General features: G+C 33.2%; 2 protein-coding genes across 6 annotated transcripts in view; one reads left to right on the top strand and one right to left on the bottom strand.

Moving 5' to 3' along the window:
* Nucleotides 1–388: 388 nt before the first annotated feature.
* LOC126747051 (general vesicular transport factor p115) lies at nt 389–21,336 on the top strand. Of its 4 annotated transcripts, XM_050455536.1 has the most exons (16): nt 389–573; nt 1,106–1,278; nt 1,328–1,498; nt 1,552–1,801; nt 2,064–2,216; nt 2,272–2,434; nt 2,485–2,659; nt 2,715–2,827; nt 2,885–3,097; nt 8,629–8,769; nt 8,863–9,075; nt 9,135–9,355; nt 20,169–20,273; nt 20,327–20,436; nt 20,493–20,669; nt 21,180–21,336. In XM_050455536.1, the coding sequence occupies exons 1-15, from the start codon at nt 496–498 to the stop codon at nt 20,665–20,667; spliced, it is 2,454 nt and encodes an 817-aa protein (XP_050311493.1). In that variant the 5' UTR covers nt 389–495; the 3' UTR covers nt 20,668–20,669; nt 21,180–21,336. The 4 variants fall into 4 exon arrangements, with proteins under 4 accessions (XP_050311493.1, XP_050311495.1, XP_050311492.1 ...); XM_050455538.1 differs by lacking the exon at nt 21,180–21,336 and having other exon boundaries at nt 20,336–20,436; nt 20,493–20,812; XM_050455535.1 differs by lacking the exon at nt 21,180–21,336 and having other exon boundaries at nt 20,493–20,812.
* Nucleotides 20,882–22,801, bottom strand: part of LOC126747054 (uncharacterized) — a 27,998-nt gene continuing 26,078 nt past the window's right edge. For both annotated transcript variants that reach the window (XM_050455545.1, XM_050455546.1), the window contains 2 exons: nt 21,370–21,810; nt 20,882–21,306 (listed from right to left, as the gene is read on the bottom strand). In XM_050455545.1, coding sequence (XP_050311502.1) covers nt 21,169–21,306; nt 21,370–21,810 — 579 coding nt within the window. In that variant the 3' untranslated portion in view covers nt 20,882–21,168. The remainder of the gene's footprint in view (nt 21,307–21,369; nt 21,811–22,801) is intronic.

Genomic DNA, 22,801 nt, shown 5'->3' with positions numbered 1-22,801 from the left:
ACTGTTCTGTGTTCGGCCGCCGTTGATCGTTCCCCCCTGCCCCCCCGCCCCAAGTACTGACTCGCTCGCTCGTATTCTTGAACCCAAGGCATCTTCTAGCGCTTCGCTCTCGTTCTGGTTTAATCCGAGATCTTTGTCTATAGGTGTATTATTCACCACTTCTGAGTCTTAAGCTAGTTTTAAGGTTTCAATAGATAGAGAGCCTTTAATAGGAATATTTTATTTACTATAACACCAGAAAACGTTTTCCTATGCATGCCTCAGCGCCATCTCTTGACCGCTTATTAAATCATACGGCACAGTTTGGCAACGGTGCGTTCCCCTTTAATTGTCTCGCTTGTCGATCGCTAGTCATCTGTCAACGTCACCGTCAACGTCAACGGACGTGGCTGTCATTCATTGACAAATATTTGTTTTGATTTTGAAAATACCCTTTTACCGATAATGAAATACTGAAAATTTAATAGGAAAACTGAAATTTTCCATTTTAATAGGATGGAATATTTGCGTAGCGGCCTAAAGTCGGTGCTGGGCGGTCCCGAGCCGGGGGCCCAAGTGTCTGATGCGGAAACGGTAAGCCAATAATAAACAACTCACTGTATGTAACAGATGTTTTATTTATTTATTTACCCCATTGCTATTTGTTAATAAATAGACTAAATATAATAATAATATACAAAAATCACTATTACAGTATTCAAATGTGTATCACAATACTATCTGCTTTACCTCTTAAAACTAATAATGGGTATTTCACTTGTACACAGTGTTTGCTTAATAAATAAAACACACTTCTTCTATTCAAAGTGTATAATAAATTGAAAATGGCTGCCTAGTGCTTTTGGCATCATCTTAAGGCATTTTCAAAGCAACAACACTATTCTAGAAAAACGGTACTTCCCATATTGTCTTACTTAAGAATGACATTTTAGGAAAATTCCCACCTAACCTCACTTCACTCATAGGGTTGTTTTTGCTCACTGAGAGTCCACCTCATTCCCTCCTAAGTCATGATTAAGGTTTAGCAACAGTTAAATAGACAATAACATTAAACTTTCTTTAACAATATCCTCCTTTAATCCGTAAACTGTTGTTCAATATTAAGGTGGAGAAGTTGGTGTCTCGGGTAAGTACCAGCACTTTATTGGAAGACCGTAGAGATGCCTGCCGAGCCCTGAAAGCCTTATCAAGGAAACACCGAATAGAGGTGGGGGCTCAGGGCATGGATATCCTGAGACAGGTGCTGGAACTGGACAGGGCAGATTGTGAAATTATTGGGTAAGTCAAATTTGTAGGTTATGTTTTTTCTTATCATGTTAATTTAAAGCTATTGCCTGGACACTTTATGCAACATAACGTCCAAAGAAGTGTTTGAAGAAGAACTCGAGTTGGACATTAATAAAACCGTGAATGTCGGTGAACAGTTTTCAGAAATGTTTTTAAAAAACCCTGAGAACTTGCCTCTGGTTCTCAGTTTTTTAGAAGAATATGATTTCCGGTGAGTCCAGTTAGGGTGCAAAGGAATCCTTTGCGATTTGTTTTTGTTTTAAGGGTCCGTTGGCCCGCAGTGAAACTTTTAACCTCTTTAACGATGTGTAAACCGAAGGATGTGCAAGACATTATCCTCGTAAGTCCATTGGGCATGTCCAAGCTGATGGATTTATTGTGCGATAACCGGGAAATTATAAGAAACGATGCGGTTTTACTATTGATTTATTTGACGAAGTCGAATGCAAACATTCAAAAAATTGTTGCGTTTGAAAACGCCTTTGATAGGCTGCTTACCATTATAAGCGACGAGGTAAGTTAAGAATTTTTCAAAAGCGGTCCTAAAGTTAGTATGTTGATGGTAGATAAGTATAAAGTTACCTTAGCAACGGGCCATGCGCCTTAGTTACCGACCATCGACGTACTGACTTATAGCTGTAAATTAAATATTTTTTTTTTGAATTAATGCATGTTTTGTCGTTTTAAAGCATCATCAGATCAGTTGGGTATATAGAGTTCTAAATAAATTTTTATATATGTGTTATATAGAGTTTATGGGTTAATTGCTCTTTTAGGGTTACACGGATGGGGGAATCGTCGTGCAAGATTGCCTCCTATTAATGTTAAATTTATTGCAAAATAACACCAGTAATATCAACTTTTTCAACGAAGGGTCTTACGTTTTAAAGTTGGCCCCAATGTTTATTTTACCAGAGAATCTCGAGGAGGTAAGTTACAAGTCATTTATGGACTATATGGTGTTCAGGTTTTTTTTTTTTTTAGGTTGGCTGGAGTCCTCAAAAAGTCTCCAACTTTCATTGCGTGTTGCACGTGGTGAGGGCCTTAGTGTCGCCCAACAATCCCGCTCAAATAATCACCAGTTGCCAGAAAAGTTTGAGAAATGCCAACTTGTTGGAGTCCTTGTGCGGCATTTTGATGGCCAGTGGTAAAATTTTAAGGTAAATTATGGTTTTATTTTTAATGTTCTTTTTTAAGGAGTTCCGGCAAATATTCTGACCGAAACGATAAATACGGTGGGGGAAGTTATTCGGGGCAACTTGACAAATCAGGAATATTTTGCCAACGTTTTGGCCCCTTCCAGTCCCCCCAGGCCCGCCCTGGTCGTATTAATTATGTCCATGGTTAACGAGAAACAACCATTTACTTTGAGGTTAGGTTTACACACATAATAATTGTTTTTTTTTTTAATTTTTGGTTATTTATAGGTGCGCCGTTTTATATTGTTTCGAATGTTATTTATATAAGAACGAAATCGGACAGGAATTAGTCGTGCAAACGTTGTTGCCGAGCACCACCGGAAGTAACACTTTGACCGCCGGTAAAAGAGAACCCTACAAAGTCTTTTGTTTTATCTATCACAGTCTTTTGTTTTCAGGTCAATTGTTGTGTAGCGGTTTGTTTAGTAGCGACCCGTTGAGCAATTGGTTTTCATCGGTGGCGTTGTCGCATTGTTTGTTGGAGAATCCCGCGCAAAAGGAGCAACTGCTCAGGGTCCTCTTGGCCACCAATTTGGGGGCGCAGCCGGTCACTTTGTTGCATCAGTGCGGGGTTTTTTTGCAGCACACCAGTAAATTACAAGCCAAACTGGGTAAGTAAAAAAAATTTTTTTAAGCATTAATCGGTGTGAACTTACCTTAAAGTTAAAGGGACGTCTTTAAAACGTTTTATATAGTTATGATGTAATTATACTTTTATTTCCCACTTGTGATGCCTCAGTTGAACGGGTTTTTGAGTGTTCGGTGCGTTTTTGTAAATTGTTATAAGAGCGTAGCTCTTATAGAGGGCCGCTTGTTTTTGGGAGTTTTCGCACGACCTCGGGACTCGTCGCATAAAAGTGCCTATAACTTTTTTTCTAATTAGGATAGAGAAGTGATTTTTACCTTTTTGTAATCTAAAAATATGAGGCTTTAATCTGATTATTTACAAATTTTCATTTGTTTTTTTATTTAGGAAGGGGAAGCCTTAGAACTCAAAACTTTTTTTTTTGCTCGATTTTTTCCGCGTGCTTCGATACAGGTTGCAACGGTTCTTTGAATTTTATGAAATTTAACGGGTCGATTGGACCTCATCTCTAGATGGACTGTATATTTTTTGATTATTCTCAGCATACGGGAAGTATTTTTTTTAACGCTCAAAGTTTCAGATATGTGTGATATTCTAGCCCTTCTGACGGTTTAACGGTATCTTTCCGGAAATAGTGACTCACAGAAGATATGTGCGCCTCATCGAGAACTATAATTTTTATTAAGGACTTTTTTTGAAAAAAATGGTTTTTTTTAGGAGAAAAATCAAAAAAACCTTAAAAAAATGATTTTTTTAAGTTTTTTCGGGATAAAATATTTATGGTGCAAAATTTAAAAAAATTTTATTTAGATTAATTACACCTCCATTCTTTCCAAATAAAACGGCGTATTAAGTTTAACGCTATCGCTTATACAGGGTAAGCAGTGCTCAGTCAAAAATACCCTTTTTTACAATTTTTTTTTCCCGCCCTAATAACTTTTTAGTGGCGCCCCCTATAGCCAAATGGCTTATGGGCTGTTTGTAGCGTGTGACAAGAAGAATGTTTTGCAATATTAACGGTACTTCTAAGTAAAACCGTTTGTGAGTTATGAATTTTTTAACATTTTTTGACTTTGGAAATTAATTGTGCGCACCCGGTATGTGATAGAAGAACCAAAACCGATCGAGCAGATGCGCCATTCATTTTACTATAACATACTAAAATCTCATTTTTTCGCTATTTTTACAAGTACCTTAAAAGTAATTTTTTTTGAAAAAAGTCCCAAGTACGAGAGATCCCTAATAATCTACCCACACAAGAGCGACGTTCGAGTCACCTATGGCCGGTGTTATGGCCGCGTCTCCATGGCAACAAAAACGGCCGAAAAAAGACCCTTTTTATAATCGAAATTTAACCACTAAAACCGACTGGAATCGGTCCAGAATTGATGTTAAACTGTTCTTAAGGCTTCATACTATATTTCCATGTACAAATCGTAAGGCAAAAGCCTTTTTTTATGCCCGAAATCATCGTCTGAAAATGGTCGATTTTGACGTTTATGCTCAATTTTAATGGCGGTTATGACAACATGGCGTCAACGTAGATGAATCGGCGGCTCGGACTTGCTTCCTAATTTCATTGATAAAATGCTTAAAATAGCTCAGAACTTCCTGAAATTGGTACGGAATTATTCAAGAGACTCTGGAGAATCCGAATATGTGCATGTCTTTTACCAAATCGGGTTCTTTTAGCCGTGATAATTCGCAAGGTTTTGACGTTTAAGCATTTTCCGTGTAGTATTATAAGAGCGTAGCTCTTATAGAGGGCCGCTTCTTTTTGGGAGTTTTCGCACGACCTCGGGACTCGTCGCATAAAAGTGCCTATAACTTTTTTTCTAATTCGGATAGAGAAGTGATTTTTACCTTTTTGTAATCTAGAAATATGAGGCTTTAATCTGATTATTTACAAATTTTCATTTGTTTTTTTATTTAGGAAGGGGAAGCCTTAGAACTCAAAACTTTTTTTTTTGCTCGATTTTTTCCGCGTGCTTCGATACAGGTTGCAACGGTTCTTTGAATTTTATGAAACTTAACGGGTCGATTGGACCTCATTTCTAGATGGACTGTATATTTTTTGGTTATTCTCAGCATACGGGAAGTATTTTTTTTTAACGCTCAAAGTTTCAGATATGTGTGATATTCTAGCCCTTCTGACGGTTTAACGGTATCTTTCCGGAAATAGTGACTCACAGAAGATATGTGCGCCTCATCGAGAACTATAATTTTTATTAAGGACTTTTTTTGAAAAAAATGTTTTTTTTAGGAGAAAAATCAAAAAAACCTTTAAAAAATGATTTTTTTAAGTTTTTTCGGGATAAAATATTTATGGTGCAAAATTTAGAAAAATTTTATTTAGATTAATTACACCTCCATTCTTTCCAAATAAAACGGCGTATTAAGTTTAACGCTATCGCTTATACAGGGTGAGCAGTGCTCAGTCAAAAATACCCTTTTTTACACATTTTTTATTTCCAGCCCTAATAACTTTTTAGTGGCGCCCCCTAGAGCTAAATGGCTTATAGGCGGTTTGTAGCGTGTGACAAGAAGAATGTTTTGCAATATTAACGGTACTTCTAAGTAAAACCGTTTTTGAGTTATGAATTTTTTAACATTTTTTGACTTTGGAAATTAATTGTGCGCACCCGGTATGTGATAGAAAAACCAAAACCAATCGAGTAGATGCGCCATTTATTATGCTATGACATACTAAAATATAATTTTTTCGTTATTTTTACAAGTACTCTAAAAGTAATTTTTTTCAAAAAAAGTCCTAAGTACGAAAAATCGCTAAAAATCAACCCACACAAGAGCGACGTTCGAGTCACCTATGACCGGTGTTATGGCCGGCGCGGCGTCTCCATGGCAACGAAAACGGCGATTTTCGCCGAAAAAAGACCCTTTTTATAATCGAAATTTAACCACTAAAACCGACTGGAATCGGTCCAGAATTGATGTTAAACTGTTCCTAAGGCTTTAAACTATTTTTCCATGTACAAATCATAAGGCAAAAACCTTTTTTTATGCCCGAAATCATCGTCTGAAAATGGTCGATTTTGACGTTTATGCCGAATTTTAATGGCGGTTATAACAACATGGCGTCAACGTAGATGAATCGGCGGCCCGGACTTGCTTCCTAATTTCATTGATAAAATGCTTAAAATAGCTCAGAACTTCCTGAAATTGGTACGGAATTATTCAAGAGACTCTGGAGAATCCGAATATGTGCATACCTTTTACCAAATCGGGTTCTTTTAGCCGTGATAATTCGGCAACGTTTGACGTTTTATTTGACATTTTCCGTGTAGTATTATAATATTCATGCGACACAGTGGGCCGATACAAGGCATTTTGCTAGACAAAAATTACAACACAGTGGGTCCTAATGATAAAAAAAAATCTAATCTAAGGGATTTAATGGGTATTATTATTTTATGTGGCAATTTTTTGGTATTTGCTCGATTTGAATGAAATTTGGTATTTGGGTTTGGTTTAGGGTATAATTATAAATTTGGTTAAAATTTAATTTCTAAAACCACTGTTTTCTGAATATCTTGTTTATTTCTAACAAAATACAGCCCTTGCATTTTTGCGATCTGGTGCAACTAAATAAAATCCATACCAGAGTTCTTTATTTTATTAGTTTGTTTATATTTCTCGTGAATTTTAGGCAGTTTTTCATAGTAATTTCCATAAAATAAATTCTAATAATGGTATTTTTTTGTCTTGAGAGTTTGGTTTGGATTGCTTAGTATTTAATTAAATTATTTATTTTTTATTGTAATGATATTAAAATTTCCTTTTTTATGGCTCCTGTATATACTCTGTAGAATGGCCTTTTATTCGGCTAAACAAATACACAAATTACAACGTCTCTCTCTGTCTAATCGTCCATCTTCATTACTCATGCCAACCAAACAAAACGTAATAACTACTGTCAACACATATGACGTTACAGCTAAGGGCGTGTAAATTCAAATTTTAAAATTGAATACAACAACATTTTTGACCATTTGAAAAGGGACACCCTGTATAAGGAAAATAACAATTATAATAATATAGTAACTTATAGGGTGGTTTAAGGTTTTTGGGACATTTATAAGAAAAATATACAACAGGGTGTTTAAATTGTAAATTTTAAGGTCACGTGACTACCGTAACTTTTTTGCTATTAGTCCGATCAGGCTAAAATTTGATATTTGAGGTTTAATTGACATATAACGCGATTTTAAAACAAATTATGGTTATGTGAAGCGTGATACCCCAAGAACTGGCTGGTCCTCGATATACCGGGTGTCTCAATTTTTAAGTTAAAAAAATGAAATTTTGTGAGTGGATGTGGCATCCAAATTGGGATTGGCTGACGTATTTGGCCAATCTTCCCCAATTTTTTTGGTATATCTTGATAGAAAATTACATTAATTCTAAGAAAAATGATACGTCAATTTTTGACACCTAACCTTTAAATTTTTGTATTTCAATCTAGAGCGCCATGAAAAACTTAAAATTGTTAATTTTACATCAAGTAGTCCTAGAAAAATAAAATTTACTGTCTTTTGTTTTTCACAGCTTCCCCAGTTTGCAAAATCGTATTTTTGGCTATAACTCATTTTTTTTCAAATGGAACCAGGATGGCTCATTGTTATAATTAAAAAGTCTATTTTTTTTCTACTTGGATTTGCATTGGATCGGGTAATTCTAATAAGTCTGAATTTTCAAAAAAAAAACAGTTTAGTGCCGCATACCTACCTATCTACTTTTTCCCAATTAAAAAACCCAAAGATTACTTTTTAGGATTTAGTAGCATTTGCGTAACATCTATTAAAAATCCAAGATTAACGGTAAATTGAAGAGCTTTTGAAGGGTTTTTTGTCGGTATTTATAATACAATAATAGTAAGTCGGCCTTGGATTTGACATATCATTGTTACGAATTGTCACGGCAACCTGTCAATTTCTGATATAATTCCACTTATTCAGACAATTTTGCCGACAACAAATGAGTGTGTGACATTTTGTGCCTTAATAAATTATTTGACATGTCAACTGTCAAATAATTTACTTGTTAAGTACCCACGATTGTCGATTGTCTTATATCAAATTATTTTTGTAAAATAACACATCTATAGGAAAGCTGTGAAAAATAAAAGAGAGTCAATTATATTTTTCGAGGACTACTTGATGTAAAATTTACGATTTTAAATTATTCATGGCACTCTAGATTGAAATATTAAAAATTAAATAATTTATAGATTAGAAGTTGATATATGGGGTGTCATTTTTTTTGTTGTAATTTCCTATCAAAATATATTGAAAAAATTGGAGGGTCCCATTTAAAATAAGAAAGTTAAGGCCATTTCCGGTTAAACCGGAAGTAACTGGAAACAACTGAATACGTCAGCCAATCCGAATTTGGATGCCACATCCACTCACAAAATTTCACTTTTTTAACTGAAAAATTAACGAAGGTATACCTGATCATTTCTAGCACCTACATATATTTAAGAATTCCTTTAAGGCTCTTCACTGACAGGAGCTAATTTAATTTTTTTTTAACCAGGAATGTTAATGCTACTGTCCACGTGGATGACGCATTGTCCCGCGGCAGTGAAAGTATTCCTGAACGTACCCGGCGCCATGGCATTCTTAACGGCCCAAGCGTCCGCCAGCGAATTCGACAACAACGCGGAACTACTGCAAGGTAACGATCCAGAAGTTTCTCTCTTTCCAAATGTTTCTTTTTTGTTCCCAAGGAAACAAGTGACTGTTCACTCTTTTGTTTTGTTTTTTTAAGGCTTGTGTGCCTTTATTTTGGGCCTGTGCGTCCTGTTCAACGATAACTCGATCCAGAACTACTCGAAGGAAAACTTGTCGCAGCTGATCGAAAAACGGGTCGGATTAGAGACGTATTGTAAGAAATTGAACGAGGTGTCCAGGCACGAGTTGTACGCGAAAGCGGCGAAACAGCCGCAAATCAAAGCGGCACAGGCCAACGAGTTACTTTTAGGTCTTTATAATTGAGCGCACGTGCGGATTTCGATGTTCACATGTTTTTTTTTGTTGTAGAATTTGAATTTTGTAAATTGTTTAAGACAATGGAAGGTGCGATAATTCAGGCGCTAGGGGTGCAGAGGGACCTATCGAACGGGATTTCCGAGTTGAGCCTGAGCGAGCACGAGAACGCCCTGCTGGTCCAGTATAAAGATTTGATCAGGGATCAGGATAAAAAACTGCAGGAGTGGCAGAGGAAATTCGGGTTTTTGGAGCGGCAGTTCGAGGAACTGAAGGTGGACATTCTATTATTTTTTTTAATTAAGAACCACTTTAGTTAGAAAGTTGAAATTTTCTGGATTAATAGTCTGAGGCACTGTCTATTTATCCTGAAAGTTTCGTACTTATAGGCCTCATCAGTCAAAAGTTATTTGCAATTAAACATCACAGTGAGGCATAATTTAATTGGTCATAACAATATTTTTTTTTTAATTAAGAACCACTTTAGTTAGAAAATTGAAATTTTCTGGACTAATACTCTGAGGTACTGCCTATTTACCTTGAAAGTTTCGTACCAATAGGCCTCATCAGTCAAAAGTTATTAAAACTTAAACATCACAGTGAGGCATAATTTAATTGGTCATAACAATCTTTTTTAAAATTAAGAACCACTTTAGTTAGAAAATTAAAATTTTTTGGATTAATAGTCTGAGGTACTGTCTATTTACCTTGAAAGTTTCGTACTCATAGGCCTCATCAGTCAAAAGTTATTAGAAGTTAAACCTTACAGTGAGGCATAATTTAATCGGTCATAACAATATTTTTTTTAATTAAGAACCACTTTAGTTAGAAAGTTGAAATTTTCTGGATTAATAGTCTGAGGTACTATCTATTTACCTTGAAAGTTTCGTACCAATAGGCCTCATCAGTCAAAAGTTATTAGAACTTAAACCTCACAGTGAAGCATAATTTAATCGGTCATGATAATATTTTTTTATTAGGAACCACTTTAGTTAGAAAGTTGAAATTTTCTGGACTAATAGTCTGAGGCACTGTCTATTTACGCTGAAAGTTTCGTACCAATAGGCCTCATCAGTCAAAGGTTATTAGAACTTAAACATCACAGTAGAGGATAATTTAATTGATCATAACAATATTTTTTTAAATTAAGAACCACTTTAGTTAGAAAGTTGAAATTTTCTGGATTAATAGTCTGAGGTACTGCCTATTTACCTTGAAAGTTTCGTACTCATAGGCCTCATCAGTCAAAAGTTATTAAAAGTTAAACCTCACAGTGAGGCATAATTTAATTGGTCATAACAATCTTTTTTTTTTAATTAAGAACCACTTTAGTTAGAAAGTTGAAATTTTCTGGACTAATAGTCTGAGGTACTGTCTATTTACCTTGAAAGTTTCGTACTTATAGGCCTCATCAGTCAAAAGTTATTGAAAGTTAAACCTCACAGTGAGGCATAATTTAATTGTTCATGACAATCTTTTTTTTTTAATTAAGAACCACTTTAGTTAGAAAGTTGAAATTTTCTGGACTAATAGTCTGAGGTACTGTCTATTTACCTTGAAAGTTTCGTACTCATAGGCCTCATCAGTCAAAAGTTATTAGAACTTAAACCTCACAGTGAAGCATAATTTAATCGGTCATGATAATATTTTTTTATTAGGAACCACTTTAGTTAGAAAGTTGAAATTTTCTGGACTAATAGTCTGAGGCACTGTCTATTTACGCTGAAAGTTTCGCACCTATAGGCCTCATCAGTCAAAAGTTATTAAAACTTAAACCTCACAGTGAGGCATAATTTAATTGGTCATAACAATATTTTTTTTTTAAATTAAGAACCACTTTAGTTAGAAAGTTGAAATTTTCTGGATTAATAGTCTGAGGTACTGCCTATTTACCTTGAAAGTTTCGTACTCATAGGCCTCATCAGTCAAAAGTTATTAAAAGTTAAACCTCACAGTGAGGCATAATTTAATTGGTCATAACAATCTTTTTTTTTTAATTAAGAACCACTTTAATTAGAAAGTTGAAATTTTCTGGACAAATAGTCTGAGGTACTGTCTATTTATCCTGAAAGTTTCGTACTTATAGGCCTCATCAGTCAAAAGTTATTAGAACTTAAACTTCACAGTGGAGCATAATTTAATCGGTCATGACAATATTTTTTTTATCAAGAACCACTTTAGTTAGAAAGTTGAAATTTTCTAGATTAATAGTCTGAGGTACTGCCTATTTACCTTGAAAGTTTCGTACTCATAGGCCTCATCAGTCAAAAGTTATTAAAAGTTAAACCTCACAGTGAGGCATAATTTAATTGGTCATAACAATCTTTTTTTTTTAATTAAGAACCACTTTAATTAGAAAGTTGAAATTTTCTGGACAAATAGTCTGAGGTACTGTCTATTTATCCTGAAAGTTTCGTACTTATAGGCCTCATCAGTCAAAAGTTATTAGAACTTAAACTTCACAGTGGAGCATAATTTAATCGGTCATGACAATATTTTTTTTTATCAAGAACCACTTTAGTTAGAAAGTTGAAATTTTCTAGATTAATAGTCTGAGGTACTGCCTATTTACCTTGAAAGTTTCGTACCAATAGGCCTCATCGGTCAAAAGTTATTAGAAGTTAAACATCACAGTGAGGCATAATTTAATTGGTCATAACAATCTTTTTTTTTTAATTAAGAACCACTTTAGTTAGAAAGTTGAAATTTTCTGGACTAATAGTCTGAGGTACTGTCTATTTACCTTGAAAGTTTCGTACTTATAGGCCTCATCAGTCAAAAGTTATTAGAACTTAAACATCACAGTGAGGCATAATTTAATCGGTCATGACAATATTTTTTTAAATTAAGAACCACTTTAATTAGAAAGTTGAAATTTTCTGGACAAATAGTCTGAGGTACTGTCTATTTATCCTGAAAGTTTCGTACTTATAGGCCTCATCAGTCAAAAGTTATTAGAACTTAAACTTCACAGTGGAGCATAATTTAATCGGTCATGACAATATTTTTTTTATCAAGAACCACTTTAGTTAGAAAGTTGAAATTTTCTAGATTAATAGTCTGAGGTACTGCCTATTTACCTTGAAAGTTTCGTACTCATAGGCCTCATCAGTCAAAAGTTATTAAAAGTTAAACCTCACAGTGAGGCATAATTTAATTGGTCATAACAATCTTTTTTTTTTAATTAAGAACCACTTTAATTAGAAAGTTGAAATTTTCTGGACAAATAGTCTGAGGTACTGTCTATTTATCCTGAAAGTTTCGTACTTATAGGCCTCATCAGTCAAAAGTTATTAGAACTTAAACTTCACAGTGGAGCATAATTTAATCGGTCATGACAATATTTTTTTTTATCAAGAACCACTTTAGTTAGAAAGTTGAAATTTTCTAGATTAATAGTCTGAGGTACTGCCTATTTACCTTGAAAGTTTCGTACCAATAGGCCTCATCGGTCAAAAGTTATTAGAAGTTAAACATCACAGTGAGGCATAATTTAATTGGTCATAACAATCTTTTTTTTTTAATTAAGAACCACTTTAGTTAGAAAGTTGAAATTTTCTGGACTAATAGTCTGAGGTACTGTCTATTTACCTTGAAAGTTTCGTACTTATAGGCCTCATCAGTCAAAAGTTATTAGAACTTAAACATCACAGTGAGGCATAATTTAATCGGTCATGACAATATTTTTTTAAATTAAGAACCACTTTAATTAGAAAGTTGAAATTTTCTGGACAAATAGTCTGAGGTACTGTCTATTTATCCTGAAAGTTTCGTACTTATAGGCCTCATCAGTCAAAAGTTATTAGAACTTAAACTTCACAGTGGAGCATAATTTAATCGGTCATGACAATATTTTTTTTAATTAAGAACCACTTTAGTTAGAAAATTGAAATTTTCTGGACTAATACTCTGAGGTACTGTCTATTTACCTTGAAAGTTTCGTACTCATAGGCCTCATCAGTCAAAAGTTATTAGAAGTTAAACCTTACAGTGAGGCATAATTTAATCGGTCATGACAATATTTTTTTTTATCAAGAACCACTTTAGTTAGAAAGTTGAAATTTTCTAGATTAATAGTCTGAGGTACTGCCTATTTACCTTGAAAGTTTCGTACCAATAGGCCTCATCGGTCAAAAGTTATTAGAAGTTAAACATCACAGTGAGGCATAATTTAATTGGTCATGACAATATTTTTTTTAATTAAGAACCACTTTAGTTAGAAAATTGAAATTTTCTGGACTAATACTCTGAGGTACTGTCTATTTACCTTGAAAGTTTCGTACTCATAGGCCTCATCAGTCAAAAGTTATTAGAAGTTAAACCTTACAGTGAGGCATAATTTAATCGGTCATAACAATATTTTTTTTAATTAAGAACCACTTTAGTTAGAAAGTTGAAATTTTCTGGATTAATAGTCTGAGGTACTATCTATTTACCTTGAAAGTTTCGTACCAATAGGCCTCATCAGTCAAAAGTTATTAGAACTTAAACCTCACAGTGAAGCATAATTTAATCGGTCATGATAATATTTTTTTATTAGGAACCACTTTAGTTAGAAAGTTGAAATTTTCTGGACTAATAGTCTGAGGCACTGTCTATTTACGCTGAAAGTTTCGTACCAATAGGCCTCATCAGTCAAAGGTTATTAGAACTTAAACATCACAGTAGAGGATAATTTAATTGATCATAACAATATTTTTTTAAATTAAGAACCACTTTAGTTAGAAAGTTGAAATTTTCTGGATTAATAGTCTGAGGTACTGCCTATTTACCTTGAAAGTTTCGTACTCATAGGCCTCATCAGTCAAAAGTTATTAAAAGTTAAACCTCACAGTGAGGCATAATTTAATTGGTCATAACAATCTTTTTTTTTTAATTAAGAACCACTTTAGTTAGAAAGTTGAAATTTTCTGGACTAATAGTCTGAGGTACTGTCTATTTACCTTGAAAGTTTCGTACTTATAGGCCTCATCAGTCAAAAGTTATTGAAAGTTAAACCTCACAGTGAGGCATAATTTAATTGTTCATGACAATCTTTTTTTTTTAATTAAGAACCACTTTAGTTAGAAAGTTGAAATTTTCTGGACTAATAGTCTGAGGTACTGTCTATTTACCTTGAAAGTTTCGTACTTATAGGCCTCATCAGTCAAAAGTTATTAGAACTTAAACATCACAGTGAGGCATAATTTAATCGGTCATAACAATATTTTTTTTTATTAAGAACCACTTTAGTTAGAAAGTTGAAATTTTTTGGACTAATAGTCTGAGGTACTGTCTATTTACCTTGAAAGTTTCGTACTTATAGGCCTCATCAGTCAAAAGTTATTGAAAGTTAAACCTCACAGTGAGGCATAATTTAATTGTTCATGACAATCTTTTTTTTTTAATTAAGAACCACTTTAGTTAGAAAGTTGAAATTTTCTGGACTAATAGTCTGAGGTACTGTCTATTTACCTTGAAAGTTTCGTACTTATAGGCCTCATCAGTCAAAAGTTATTGAAAGTTAAACCTCACAGTGAGGCATAATTTAATTGGTCATAACAATCTTTTTTTTTTAATTAAGAACCACTTTAGTTAGAAAGTTGAAATTTTCTGGACTAATAGTCTGAGGTACTGTCTATTTACCTTGAAAGTTTCGTACTTATAGGCCTCATCAGTCAAAAGTTATTGAAAGTTAAACCTCACAGTGAGGCATAATTTAATTGTTCATGACAATCTTTTTTTTTTAATTAAGAACCACTTTAGTTAGAAAGTTGAAATTTTCTGGACTAATAGTCTGAGGTACTGTCTATTTACCTTGAAAGTTTCGTACTTATAGGCCTCATCAGTCAAAAGTTATTAGAACTTAAACATCACAGTGAGGCATAATTTAATCGGTCATAACAATATTTTTTTTTATTAAGAACCACTTTAGTTAGAAAGTTGAAATTTTTTGGACTAATAGTCTGAGGTACTGTCTATTTACCTTGAAAGTTTCGTACTTATAGGCCTCATCAGTCAAAAGTTATTGAAAGTTAAACCTCACAGTGAGGCATAATTTAATTGTTCATGACAATCTTTTTTTTTTAATTAAGAACCACTTTAGTTAGAAAGTTGAAATTTTCTGGACTAATAGTCTGAGGTACTGTCTATTTACCTTGAAAGTTTCGTACTTATAGGCCTCATCAGTCAAAAGTTATTGAAAGTTAAACCTCACAGTGAGGCATAATTTAATTGGTCATAACAATCTTTTTTTTTTAATTAAGAACCACTTTAGTTAGAAAGTTGAAATTTTCTAGATTAATAGTCTGAGGTACTGCCTATTTACCTTGAAAGTTTCGTACCAATAGGCCTCATCGGTCAAAAGTTATTAGAAGTTAAACATCACAGTGAGGCATAATTTAATTGGTCATGACAATATTTTTTTTAATTAAGAACCACTTTAGTTAGAAAATTGAAATTTTCTGGACTAATACTCTGAGGTACTGTCTATTTACCTTGAAAGTTTCGTACTCATAGGCCTCATCAGTCAAAAGTTATTAGAAGTTAAACCTTACAGTGAGGCATAATTTAATCGGTCATAACAATATTTTTTTTAATTAAGAACCACTTTAGTTAGAAAGTTGAAATTTTCTGGATTAATAGTCTGAGGTACTATCTATTTACCTTGAAAGTTTCGTACCAATAGGCCTCATCAGTCAAAAGTTATTAGAACTTAAACCTCACAGTGAAGCATAATTTAATCGGTCATGATAATATTTTTTTATTAGGAACCACTTTAGTTAGAAAGTTGAAATTTTCTGGACTAATAGTCTGAGGCACTGTCTATTTACGCTGAAAGTTTCGTACCAATAGGCCTCATCAGTCAAAGGTTATTAGAACTTAAACATCACAGTAGAGGATAATTTAATTGATCATAACAATATTTTTTTAAATTAAGAACCACTTTAGTTAGAAAGTTGAAATTTTCTGGATTAATAGTCTGAGGTACTGCCTATTTACCTTGAAAGTTTCGTACTCATAGGCCTCATCAGTCAAAAGTTATTAAAAGTTAAACCTCACAGTGAGGCATAATTTAATTGGTCATAACAATCTTTTTTTTTTAATTAAGAACCACTTTAGTTAGAAAGTTGAAATTTTCTGGACTAATAGTCTGAGGTACTGTCTATTTACCTTGAAAGTTTCGTACTTATAGGCCTCATCAGTCAAAAGTTATTGAAAGTTAAACCTCACAGTGAGGCATAATTTAATTGTTCATGACAATCTTTTTTTTTTAATTAAGAACCACTTTAGTTAGAAAGTTGAAATTTTCTGGACTAATAGTCTGAGGTACTGTCTATTTACCTTGAAAGTTTCGTACTTATAGGCCTCATCAGTCAAAAGTTATTAGAACTTAAACATCACAGTGAGGCATAATTTAATCGGTCATAACAATATTTTTTTTTATTAAGAACCACTTTAGTTAGAAAGTTGAAATTTTTTGGACTAATAGTCTGAGGTACTGTCTATTTACCTTGAAAGTTTCGTACTTATAGGCCTCATCAGTCAAAAGTTATTGAAAGTTAAACCTCACAGTGAGGCATAATTTAATTGTTCATGACAATCTTTTTTTTTTAATTAAGAACCACTTTAGTTAGAAAGTTGAAATTTTCTGGACTAATAGTCTGAGGTACTGTCTATTTACCTTGAAAGTTTCGTACTTATAGGCCTCATCAGTCAAAAGTTATTGAAAGTTAAACCTCACAGTGAGGCATAATTTAATTGGTCATAACAATCTTTTTTTTTTAATTAAGAACCACTTTAGTTAGAAAGTTGAAATTTTCTGGACTAATAGTCTGAGGTACTGTCTATTTACCTTGAAAGTTTCGTACTTATAGGCCTCATCAGTCAAAAGTTATTAGAACTTAAACATCACAGTGAGGCATAATTTAATCGGTCATAACAATATTTTTTTTTATTAAGAACCACTTTAGTTAGAAAGTTGAAATTTTTTGGACTAATAGTCTGAGGTACTGTCTATTTACCTTGAAAGTTTCGTACTTATAGGCCTCATCAGTCAAAAGTTATTGAAAGTTAAACCTCACAGTGAGGCATAATTTAATTGTTCATGACAATCTTTTTTTTTTAATTAAGAACCACTTTAGTTAGAAAGTTGAAATTTTCTGGACTAATAGTCTGAGGTACTGTCTATTTACCTTGAAAGTTTCGTACTTATAGGCCTCATCAGTCAAAAGTTATTGAAAGTTAAACCTCACAGTGAGGCATAATTTAATTGGTCATGACAATCTTTTTTTAAATTAAGAACCACTTTAGTTAGAAAGTTGAAATTTTCTGGATTAATAGTCTGAGGTACTGCCTATTTACCTTGAAAGTTTCGTACTCATAGGCCTCATCAGTCAAAAGTTATTAGAACTTAAACCTCACAGTGAAGCATAATTTAATCGGTCATGATAATATTTTTTTATTAGGAACCACTTTAGTTAGAAAGTTGAAATTTTCTGGACTAATAGTCTGAGGCACTGTCTATTTACGCTGAAAGTTTCGCACCTATAGGCCTCATCAGTCAAAAGTTATTAAAACTTAAACCTCACAGTGAGGCATAATTTAATTGGTCATAACAATCTTTTTTTTTTTAATTAAGAACCACTTTAGTTAGAAAGTTGAAATTTTCTGGACTAATAGTCTGAGGTACTGTCTATTTACCTTGAAAGTTTCGTACTTATAGGCCTCATCAGTCAAAAGTTATTAGAACTTAAACATCACAGTGAGGCATAATTTAATCGGTCATAACAATATTTTTTTTTATTAAGAACCACTTTAGTTAGAAAGTTGAAATTTTTTGGACTAATAGTCTGAGGTACTGTCTATTTACCTTGAAAGTTTCGTACTTATAGGCCTCATCAGTCAAAAGTTATTGAAAGTTAAACCTCACAGTGAGGCATAATTTAATTGTTCATGACAATCTTTTTTTTTTAATTAAGAACCACTTTAGTTAGAAAGTTGAAATTTTCTGGACTAATAGTCTGAGGTACTGTCTATTTACCTTGAAAGTTTCGTACTTATAGGCCTCATCAGTCAAAAGTTATTGAAAGTTAAACCTCACAGTGAGGCATAATTTAATTGGTCATGACAATCTTTTTTTAAATTAAGAACCACTTTAGTTAGAAAGTTGAAATTTTCTGGATTAATAGTCTGAGGTACTGCCTATTTACCTTGAAAGTTTCGTACTCATAGGCCTCATCAGTCAAAAGTTATTAGAACTTAAACCTCACAGTGAAGCATAATTTAATCGGTCATGATAATATTTTTTTATTAGGAACCACTTTAGTTAGAAAGTTGAAATTTTCTGGACTAATAGTCTGAGGCACTGTCTATTTACGCTGAAAGTTTCGCACCTATAGGCCTCATCAGTCAAAAGTTATTAAAACTTAAACCTCACAGTGAGGCATAATTTAATTGGTCATAACAATCTTTTTTTTTTTAATTAAGAACCACTTTAGTTAGAAAGTTGAAATTTTCTGGACTAATAGTCTGAGGTACTGTCTATTTACCTTGAAAGTTTCGTACTTATAGGCCTCATCAGTCAAAAGTTATTAGAACTTAAACATCACAGTGAGGCATAATTTAATCGGTCATAACAATATTTTTTTTTATTAAGAACCACTTTAGTTAGAAAGTTGAAATTTTTTGGACTAATAGTCTGAGGTACTGTCTATTTACCTTGAAAGTTTCGTACTTATAGGCCTCATCAGTCAAAAGTTATTGAAAGTTAAACCTCACAGTGAGGCATAATTTAATTGTTCATGACAATCTTTTTTTTTTAATTAAGAACCACTTTAGTTAGAAAGTTGAAATTTTCTGGACTAATAGTCTGAGGTACTGTCTATTTACCTTGAAAGTTTCGTACTTATAGGCCTCATCAGTCAAAAGTTATTGAAAGTTAAACCTCACAGTGAGGCATAATTTAATTGGTCATAACAATCTTTTTTTTTTAATTAAGAACCACTTTAGTTAGAAAGTTGAAATTTTCTGGACTAATAGTCTGAGGTACTGTCTATTTACCTTGAAAGTTTCGTACTTATAGGCCTCATCAGTCAAAAGTTATTAGAACTTAAACATCACAGTGAGGCATAATTTAATCGGTCATAACAATATTTTTTTTTATTAAGAACCACTTTAGTTAGAAAGTTGAAATTTTTTGGACTAATAGTCTGAGGTACTGCCTATTTACCTTGAAAGTTTCGTACTTATAGGCCTCATCAGTCAAAAGTTATTAGAAGTTAAACCTCACAGTGAGGCATAATTTAATTGGTCATGACAATCTTTTTTTAAATTAAGAACCACTTTAGTTAGAAAGTTGAAATTTTTTGGACTAATAGTCTGAGGTACTGCCTATTTACCTTGAAAGTTTCGTACTTATAGGCCTCATCAGTCAAAAGTTATTAGAAGTTAAACCTCACAGTGAGGCATAATTTAATTGGTCATGACAATCTTTTTTTAAATTAAGAACCACTTTAGTTAGAAAGTTGAAATTTTCTGGATTAATAGTCTGAGGTACTGCTTATTTACCTTGAAAGTTTCGTACTTATAGGCCTCATCAGTCAAAAGTTATTAGAAGTTAAACCTCACAGTGAGGCATAATTTAATTGGTCATGACAATCTTTTTTTAAATTAAGAACCACTTTAGTTAGAAAGTTGAAATTTTCTGGATTAATAGTCTGAGGTACTGCCTATTTACCTTGAAAGTTTCGTACTCATAGGCCTCATCAGTCAAAAGTTATTAGAACTTAAACATCACAGTGAGGCATAATTTAATCGGTCATGACAATATTTTTTTAAATTAAGAACCACTTTAATTAGAAAGTTGAAATTTTCTGGACAAATAGTCTGAGGTACTGTCTATTTATCCTGAAAGTATCGTACCAATAGGCCTCGTCAGTCAAAAGTTATTAGAACTTAAACATCACAGTGAGGCATAATTTTATTGGTCATGACAATCTTCTTTTTAATTAAAAACCACTTTAGTTAACACCTAGAGTGCCATTTTCTTTATTTATTTATTTTCTAGTATAACAAATAATAATAACAATAATATTTATTCCTTTTTAGGCACAAATGCAGGAAGCACAACAAACAAACGCCCAACTGGTAGACCAGAACACGTTATTGAAAGCCCAATTATCCACTGGGGCCACCCAAATGGCCTCTACAGAGGTAAGCGTCTTTTGTTTTTTTTTTTTTTTTTGTTTAATTTTACAATTTCCAAGAAGTTTCAGCCCCAGGGAACTGCTGCCCTAACGGAGCGAATAAGACAGTTGGAAGCTGAAAATGCCAAACTAGCGGAAGAACTGACGGAGAAAACTTCAGAAGTTGAAAGGTAATAATAATATTATGAGCGAGTCCTCCTCTAATAAAACAGTTGAATTTTCGTAGCTACCAGCGTGACCAAGACGACCTTTTGACCCTTCTGACCGCCCAAGATACGAAATTAAACAAGTTTAAAGAGCGGTTAAGGCAAATGGGTGCCTTATCGAAGGAGGACGAGGAAAGCTCCTCTGATATCTCTGATAATGAGAAAGAGAGAGATGGCGAACATTCGCTATTGTAATGGTATATTTTTTTTTTTTTTTAATTTATATCTAAGAACCATTCCAATTGTTATTTATTTGCTGTATTATTAAAATTGTTTTATTGTTGCTTGAACGTGAGATTTTAAAGACCATAATCTAATAAAACAATAAATTCTTCTTTTATTTATGTGTTTATTACCTTTTTATTTTTAGATGTTGAAAATGTACGCGTTTTGGATAAATAAACCCCTATTAAAATTAATAATAAATAATATTCAATAATTATCCAACTTAACAAACTCATGCAATTAAACCAAAACAAAAGAAAAATTTTCATTAAATAATAATTCAGGAGGCCTGTGGCAAAAGTTAACTAACATTATTATCTTTTTAGCTTAGGCACGAATATCACATGTTTTTGCCAAGCCTTCTGCACCAAATTACAATAACCAACTATTATAGAGAGTAACCTTAAGAAAACAAAAAATAATAATACTGTATATGTTAAACATATAATATACAAAAAAAACTCCTTAATATTACTTTTCAGTTTCAGGCTCACCGAACAGCCCAATCATCTGTTCGGCTAATCCATCTATCAAAGGCATTAATTCGTTAGTAGGCAACTTCAGCTCTTCGACTTTGAAATCTCTCAAAGTTTGTAAGTCTTCTGAATACTAAAATAAATAAAGAATCGTACTAAGCTATTAACCTTGAATTATTAACCTTGTTTGACTTACCTGTACAACAGTTTTCAACGCGTCATTACACTCTTTTAGGAGCACGGGAAATTGAGGGTCTACCTTATATTTCGGCTCGACCCGAGTCGAACTCTCTCCGACGATCTCATTCACCACTCGGTCTAACTGGCTTAAGTTTTTTTGCATAGTCGCCAGAATACTTTCCATACGCTTTTTATTCTCATCAACTAAAGAACTAGAATCTTTGAGTTTCTCTTTTTTCGCTGTTATTTCTTGTATATTTATTCGCATTTGTTTTAACTTTTCCTCTCGCTCTTCATCTGTCAAGACTTTTGCGGTCGCTCCGAATTCGGGAAATATATTGACATCTGTTTCCATTAAATTCTTGAGATCTTTTAAAGTTACTGGTTTTAAAAGTTCCTTGGTCTCAACTTCTTTTATATGATCAATGAACTTGAACATTTTGTGTAGGATGTCTAGCTGAAATGGCCATTAAAACAATCATAAGAACTCTTTCATGTGTTTCACTTATTATGTTCTTTTTTTTCATGAAAGACTTTTTAATTACCTACGCTATCATGCAAGCGTATAGGAAAACAATTTCACACATAATAATATATGGATCTCGAGAAGGCTATAAAGCTGTATGAAGAGCAAATTTTGGAAACGCGATGCTCGACTTATAATAAGCTGTTGGAAATAAAACAGGTTACATATACCCAGTTACAGGAAAATCAATTAAATATATAAATGTACGAATGCATGGATTGTATTAGATTCATGCAACTAAACTATAAAAGAATTGCTATATAATAAAAAAAAAAAGTAGCGAACTTGAGAAAATAAATAATAAAAAATCAACACTAAATTAGGATAAGAATCAAGAATTAATTTAAATCAAAAAAATGAGTAAATAAATGTATTCAAGCTAAAAACTAAATAACTTAGCCTCCCCCACCGACCATATAAGATAAGTGCCAAATCGTCATGGTGAATGTCACAAGAATCAGCAATAGTTTTGACACATAAAGTGAATAGGACTCTGGTACAGAATGTTGGACCTGGAGGTGTCCAAGTTAAAAGCTGGACACTGTCTGGATCCTGGGCGTGGTATATGAAAGCAAATCCTTTGCAAAAGGGATGGGCATCAGTCAATTTTATGGCTAAGTAAATTAAACAAGAATTTCACCGAATGCATTTCTCTCCTCTTCGCAAGTGACCGTTCAGTATATCTAGAGAGCAGCAGGTTATGGTGAAAACCCCTTGGAGGATAGACTCCATCATCCTTAAATGCCAAACATTTAAGGAATCGCCGTTGGACTGATTCTAATAGGTGAATGTGCTGGTTGTAAATGGAAGCAGTAGTCCAGCCTGGATCTAACAAATGCATAGTAGAGAGTTTTGGCAGTGGCAGTGTTCAAAAAAAGTTTGCAATTTCTAATAATAAAGCCCCCCAGCATGCGAGTAGCTC

This window comes from Anthonomus grandis, chromosome 18, assembly GCF_022605725.1.
Source record: "Anthonomus grandis grandis chromosome 18, icAntGran1.3, whole genome shotgun sequence".
In the NCBI taxonomy this organism is placed as follows: domain Eukaryota; kingdom Metazoa; phylum Arthropoda; class Insecta; order Coleoptera; family Curculionidae; genus Anthonomus; species Anthonomus grandis.
Note: the sequence above shows the minus strand (reverse complement) of the source record. Positions and strands in the feature narration are given on the sequence as shown.